Raw genomic sequence first — 7,624 nt, forward strand, 5'->3', positions numbered from 1 at the left:
AGCAGCAAAACCTTGAGACATACCACCCCAGGCAATTCTTCACATTAAGGAGGTAGCCACCAAGCCCACCCAGTAGGCAGAATATACAAATAAAACCCCTCTTCAGAGGCAGGAGAACCAGACAAACCTAACTTTCCACAGTTAGGGGACAAACACTGCAAATATGAGACAACAAAAGCCAGGAACAATCACCTCCTCTCCCCCCAGTACTGCTCCTGCTCAGTTATTCAGAAGTTTAGATGCAGACACCTACCTTGCGGGCAGGAGGGAGGTCTGGAGGGCAGGAGCAAGCCAGATGCCATGCTGCAGCATGCAGGGACCATGCCTGAGTGCACCCCTCAGCTGGGGGCAATATGGGCTGATTTCAGCATCCTGCCAAGCCCAGGAGAGCTCCAGCACCCAACCACCAAGCAGAACCGTCCATTAAGGCACCTTAAATCACCTTGGGGTGGTTGGCTCCACGTGCTGGAGATGGTGCTTCGTCAAATCACCTGTCTTACCCCAAAGAGGAAATAGCATTTATCTCACTACCTCCACTGATTATTTATTCCAGTCTGTGGCCCATCAGGAGGCTGGATGCCTTCTGCCTTCCCATGGATGGAAATGGTTTGAGCACCAAGTGCTGCCAAATGACCCCGTGGGTCCCAGGCGAGGTTTCTACTCCTTTCTCCCAAAAGCTCCGGTTGTCTTTGATCTTTTTTTACTTATTTTGCTTGTCTCCAAGGGCTGTAAATTTAAAGTCTGTTTATACAGAGAAGGTAGTTATGTATACAAAAGGGCTAGAATTTTTTTAATGAAATCCGGATGTGACAGAGAACAAATGTCATACAGAAGATCCTTAACAGTTATTTTTTGCTCTCAGTGCATGCCAGCGGGTCAAGGTCTGAGAGCTACAATTTCAGTATCACTGCAGAAACAGAGCAAACAAGACGTTTGGTAATCCATCTATTTCCCCTCACACCGCTACTTTACAATGCCTATACATAAAGATCACCCCTTTGAAACAAAATTTCCTGAAACTCTCAGCGCCATGAGAAGGCTGCTTGGTTTTTAAGGTTTGTCTCTGTTCTGAGGGGAACACGTAGCAAAGATAAACCAAGTGAAACTTCCTGCAGACAGTCGCACTGCATCGCTGCTTACAGCACAGCTCTATCATCTGCTTAGCGTCCCAGTATCTCAGAGATTAGCAGCAACCTATTTTTGTATTGTGTCCACACGAGGGAGGAAATACTGAGGCAGCTAGTGTCTGACCACCTGCAGGTGCTGCGTTTCAGAAAGACAAGACTGTTTTACTTAGGGAAAAAAATAAAGCACTGCTGCAGCCGGCCTAGAAGGAAGAAAATCATCTAGAAAGGAGAATTCTGCCTGCTCTGTGTGAAACAGCACCGCACTGCTGATCCGGAAAATAGGAGCTGCTGCACAGCAACTTATTTGAGACGTATTTGTAAAGTAAATAATCTTAATTCTTTAAATATTGTTTGTATTTAAAGACTTTCCAAGACTGGGGGGGCAGAAGTCCACGCTCTGCACACAGATATCAATGCACAAACACTTCTACGCATCTGTGCAGAGGGGGACACGTTGAGAAGGTTCTAGCCTGGTGCTGGAGGTGTTACATATAAGCTGAACATCCAGCTGGAAGAAACGTACTCTGTTGTGGCTCCAGCCCATGGACTGCACAGTGCTTTCCTTGGTTAGCAGTCTGCTCCTCTGAAGACTTGTTCCAAAGCAAGGCTTTTATTTATTATTTAAAAGTCCAAATGTGTTGATTTTCTGTAATGTATCTTTCCTTAAACGAAGTAATTTCTTTCTTACTAAAAACTGGAATGTGTTCCAGTTTCAACGTGGAAGTTTCAACTTATTTCAATCTTTGTGTAATTCTGCATCTCAGGAGAGGCTATTAGGAAGGCTGCACTGAAACTCGATGAGTAAACAATATGGGAAAAGCCACATCCATTCTGCCCTGGGCATTACAGGACTGCCAGAGCAAGAAAATGCTCACGACAGATACGCAGCACTGCCCTCTATGGGATGGATCAGTCCTAGTGGAAAGGCTTCCAAATCCCTGTTACTGCACCAGGAAGAAAAGCTCAAATATTTTAACTCTTCAAACAGAGGCTTTGATTTTGACCTAGATGACAGATTCCAGCTTTTATACATTTATGCACATAGTCACACAATCACCACTTCCACCGTCCTGTACAGGGGTTTGGATTATCAGAGTCTACTGCTACTCACTTATTTAACTAAGCTTGTAGCAGCTGCCAGTGAAAGGGTAAATTGTGCCCACTGATAAGATCTGGAAAACGAATATCACTATGATAAGATAATCCACTAGTCACCTATTCTCTCTAAACTTTGAGAACTTCATGCAGTATTTCTTAAGACACATGTACCACTGCCTTTTTAAGAAGTTTACTTCCATCAATAAAATTAAGACAATATTTCACCATTCTGTGAGAATTTTCTGAGCAGAACATCAACTTTACCAGTCAGCTCTGAAGAAGGAATGAAACAATTCCATTAGGGGAAGGTGACACCAGTTTGAAGAACAGTGCAGTACGTTTCTGGTACTTCAATGCGATGCAAAGAGTGTGGCATGTTGGTACCTGCATTATTAAAGCAAATCAACTCCCATTATGAGAGCACAAGAGATAGGAAAGGCAGTCATTGTAAAGGATTTTACTAACTGAGAAAAGACCAACTGTATAAGTAAGAAAAATGTTCAAATGTAGAACTTGTCACTATTTTGCAAATACAAAATATTCAGTGGAATTCCATAAAGAAAAGCAAAAAAAAAAAGTCTTTTGATTTCAACAGATTGACTGTACAAATGTCAAACACTGCAGGAGTTAATCGTAACAAGCGAGACTTCCATTTTTCTTTGGTCAGAGTCCTTTGATGCCAGAAGAACAGAGCAAAGGTGCTACTTTCTTGGAAAAAAACATTCCAGAAGCACCTACTACTGCAAGCATTAAGCAGAATTTTTACACTGAAAGTTATTCAGGCTCTTTCAATCCATTAGACTTTGTTTTTAAACAAAACCCGATTTACATAGATACAATAAATAGTTTATTAACGGAATGTATGTGACTTTCTCTCTTCCATCTTTCCTCTTATTCCCAGCACTTCACGCACAGATATCAACGCAGCTTCCAGTTCAAACCAAAGACAAAAGTTAATTTCATGGCAAAATGGAGAGAGGACAAAAGGTAAGACTGGCACCCCTGAGTGCCTAGTTCCTCAAGTGTTTGTCTGCTTCCCCAAACCTGCAGGCAGATCGGTGTTTCTTCTCTCCACACTTTGATCTAACCGCTTCTTCCCAACTTGTCTTCATTTAAGCTCTTCTTAGTCAGGTTGTATACTCCATGGGGACAGTATGAAGTCATGCCTGCTCTAACGCTCTTTCAGCTATTGCAATATCCCTTTTATAATAAGCCTAACATTATTATGCCATCCCTTTCTAATCTTTCATAATAGTTCAGTTTAGCTTTGGAATTTTACAAGAATGGGAAGAGTCTTTTTTTCAAAATATAGAGCACAGTGGCCAGGAATAAGGCAAGGGCAAGAAAGATTAGCAGCTTGTCTGTCAGTTCCCTGCGATTGTACTTTGTTATTAGCTTTCGCCCCAACTGAATTGTCCCAGACATGGACTTAAATTCTTCATTTGCTTCCAGGATGGTTCGCGAAGAATTGGCTGAAATGAACAAAGAAGAAAAAGATTCAGCTGGTTGCGCTTCAAAAATACCTGACAACGGACGTAAGCATGCAGTATTTGGCAATACAGGTAGTGACTGTGAGATCCTCCTGCGTCAGACTTGTGGCTAAGACAAAAGCAGGCTGTGTTCTTGCAGAATTTTTTTACAACTCAATAGTCCAGATGTGATAAGGAAAAATGCAAAGCAAAATACAAGTATTGAATGACTTAAAGGCCCTACGTCCCATTACTGAATTTTTAATTTTTAGGTTAGTTTTATGAACAAAGTCAGTTCTACCTGAGAGCTCTCTGGAAGTAGAGTGAAATAAGAATGACGCTAGAACCACCAATTTAAGAGAAATCACCATCACCATCAGTTCCAGCAGCAGCGGGTCAAGTCATTATTTGAATATATCCAATGGACAACTGAAACTGTTCCCCCAAGTCACAGCTGTATATCATTATGACTCAGATGGGGCTAAAGAGAGTGCAAAAGCAGCATGGAACAGCATGAACTCCTTAATTATTCTCTTCAAACAATTAAAAATTTGTTTTATGGTTACCATTTTTGACAAACCCAATTCTTTCTGGCAAACAAGTTCTTTTTGTTTTTCTTCTACTCAAAAAGACAAAATCAACTACAGAAAAAGCATATTAATAAACCTCAATTAAAGACAGAATTTGAGAATATGCCAAAACTGGAAGATGGAACATCGGTTGTTTTCAACTTTGTTTTCCCTGTGAAAACAGCCAACCAACCAACCAAATCCCTGAGACCCATCAGCCTTCCTTCTTTCAAATTAATAAAGGACAGAAAGCAAATGCCCCGGAGTCCCCTTCTTCTGTCAGTACAGAATGCATACTTCGTACTAGCGTGAATGCTGGTATATCACTCTAGACTGAACTGACTGATTAAGGAAAGTACTCTAAGTATGCTGTCTGGTTCACAAAAGCAAGCATAGTGGAAGTACTTCTGCAATACTTTGCAAATCATTTTGTCCCATCTTAAAGAGGTATTCTGATCTAAGTGAAAAAAGAAAATCTGTTGCTTTCCATTACTGATGACAAAGCAGAGCTTCCTAGCTGCATATATTCACTGTGTACTAGGATAAGACTTGCCCAGAAAAAAAAAAAGGAAATTCTAACTGCCAATTCAAAATTTGCAGCTGGGTTTTGTAAATGACCTTTTATAGCTTTTCCCTTGATGAACTCCAAGTGTTGTTCAGTCAGAAACAGGGTGACAAAGTGTCTGCCAAACTGTCTTTTTAATGGGAGAAGAAACATGCTACTTTTGCATGAACAAACTGTGCCCAGCTGCCATCCTCAGACAGGGGTAGAAAGCCCCCAAAGGAGGGCAAAAGTTGCATTATTTATCCTAGTCATTAAACTGTTCTCTCTTCTGCATAAAAGCACAGCTAGTAAGAGGCCCAGGCAATGCAGATCCAACTTCTAAATGGTTCATGAATCACCAATTTTGACAGGTCACTTGATTTATTGTCTTAGGAGTCTAAGCCAAAGAACGGAGTGAAATCTTGGTTTCACAGTCCCTGATGCACTGCTGACAGAGCAAATGACCTTGGGTTCAAGTCACTTGATCGTCTCATCTCTTAGTCATCCCAGCTGGAAAAGGGATGAAAACAGTCTTCCTAGTCATACCAAGTTTCCTCTAAGTATGGACTTGTACCTATGCTTTTATTTTCTCTGTTACCAAATGCATGCCAGGACAGTAGCACAGAGTAACACCAAACACACTCTTAACACTGTGTGAGCTCACACTGCTTTTACATGAAACTAGAACCCGAGCTCCTCATCCTATCCCCTATTCCTTGTTTATTCACACTCATGAAACAAAAACTCCAGCAAACAGCTTCATACAATGTATGTTATTATTTTCTGTTTACGTTCAAATGTTAGAGGAGTTCTGCTGGACAATTCTTTAATTATAATCACAGCAAGTTCTCCTACAGCACTTTCCACTGTCCTCCCCATGATGACAGTTTGCCACTCCTCATCCTAACAGAACTGGTTACAGGACCATCAGTTATCCAACCCCCACCCGTTCACCCAATTACATCTGTACCTAGGGTCTGCACAGTCTCCTCGCTCTGCTGGACTTGCTGTGACATCATCCTGCTAATGCCCATCAGACTCTCCGTGATGTTACTTGCACTCTCTGCCAGACTTTCCTTTGTAGTCTTCCTGAAAAAAGAAGAGGAAAAAAAAATTAAAGCATGAAGGGATAAAATTGTGTCTTTGGGTACTGCAAGAAAGTATGGCTGTACTTTGTGTACAAAAGACGCAAACAGGTTTTACTGCATAAGAACTGGAGATTATCTTCACTAAGCCACCACGGAAAAATTGCAAAATATTAAAGTCATGAGCCAAAATAATTGTGTCTCAGTCTCATGTACGCCTACATCTTACCGGTTATTCATCCATGATGGTACAACTTCAAGAGGTGGCATGGAAGCACTGATACAAACTACCACTTTATTATCCTAGGTATCCCATTTGCTGCTTCATGGTACTGAGTAAGAAATTTTCTCAATGCACAAATTATAGAAGCTTATATCTAGTTTTACATGTGGAAACAGCTTGTACAATGATCCGTTACATGTTTATGACCTTGACTGGAATTAATATAAAAGATTGTCAGGAAAACTGTGAAGTCTACCACAACCCCTTCTCTGCTTTGAGATGCCAACACCAAAAAACCCTTGAAATTATCACAATTCTTAACAGTTTAAACCTCCACAGAAAACAGCCACCCTCCTTAAAAGAAATGTTCTAGATGCAATCAAATAACTTCGAAATATTACACCATTTCCACTTATACTAGTGAATATAGCATACGCTGTTTAAGTTTCACATCATTCAAGTGGACACCTTAATACCTTTGTCTCAAGGAGTCTCTTCCCTGCAGCAGTTGATCTTTCTCAGCATTGTCAATAGCAATTTTGCAAGCCAGATTTGCCTTTCTCCAAGCCGCCTGATTGCTGAAATCACAAGAGCACAATGTTGTACTATGCTGGTAACACCCTGCACACTGAAACAATTTTCAGAGTCATCTTAACTGAGCATATATGTCTGATACATACATGGGCTTTCTCTGTATCATACCATAGAATAACAATACACAGTTCTTTCTTCTTCTAAGCATATCATTTATGGAGCAAGGGGAATAATACTGGGCTAGGAGTCAAAAATACTCTCAAGCCACTTGCTTACAGGCTCAGCTGTTCAAAGCAAGAGTGTCTGGTCAGAAAACCAGAACAGGAGAGAGGGAGGAGAAGAGAGCCCTATCCTTTTAGTCCCTGATCCACTCTTGGTCTTGGGCAAAACAGCATCGTGCCACTGACTGCATTTGCAAAACAGGATCTGAAATTCTGCGTGGAAGTCAGGTACCTCAGGGTACAGGAGACCCGTAAATAGCATCAGCCGCCCAGCCTACCTAAGCATTTGCTTTTTGTGGTTTTCCACTTCCTGCAGCAAGGCTTGTTTCTCTGACTCTTTATCTTGCTCCCTGGCCATCTGCTCCAGCTCCTTGGACAGAAAGCAGAAACACAAAAATCAGCCGAACTGCTGCCACCTGCAGCTCGGACACCCCCACGCACCTCCCCTCCGCGAGGGGGCGAATTAGCAGCGATTAATTCGGGGAATTGACACCCTCACAGCCCCCGGCCCCCACCCTCAGCTCATCCCCACAGCCTCCCCCCCCAACCTCACCTGGATGCGGCCCCGGAGGTGCCGGAATTTCTCCTTCACGGCGGCGTTGAGCTCCGTGAGGGCGCTCAGCGGCCCCGGGCAGTCCCGGATGTCCTGGAAGACAACGGCCCAGTCAGCAGGGCCGCCCTACGAGGCCGAGGGCGCCCTGCAGCCGGCCGGGGAGAGGGGAACCGCGGCCTCGGTGGGGTGAGGGAGCCCCGG

General features: G+C 42.7%; 1 protein-coding gene across 1 annotated transcript in view; it reads right to left on the reverse strand.

The window, feature by feature from the left end:
- The window catches only part of BNIP1 (BCL2 interacting protein 1), a 213,849-nt gene that overhangs the window by 205,804 nt on the left and 421 nt on the right, over positions 1 to 7,624 (reverse strand). The window contains exons 2-6 of the mRNA XM_083798724.1: positions 7,424 to 7,516; positions 7,149 to 7,240; positions 6,592 to 6,693; positions 5,778 to 5,896; positions 254 to 3,697 (exon numbers count right to left, since the gene is read on the reverse strand). Of these exons, the coding sequence (XP_083654850.1) occupies positions 3,501 to 3,697; positions 5,778 to 5,896; positions 6,592 to 6,693; positions 7,149 to 7,240; positions 7,424 to 7,516 (603 nt within the window). The 3' untranslated portion in view covers positions 254 to 3,500. The remainder of the gene's footprint in view (positions 1 to 253; positions 3,698 to 5,777; positions 5,897 to 6,591; positions 6,694 to 7,148; positions 7,241 to 7,423; positions 7,517 to 7,624) is intronic.

The sequence above is a fragment of the Anser anser genome (assembly GCF_964211835.1).
Source record: "Anser anser genome assembly, chromosome: 14".
In the NCBI taxonomy this organism is placed as follows: domain Eukaryota; kingdom Metazoa; phylum Chordata; class Aves; order Anseriformes; family Anatidae; genus Anser; species Anser anser.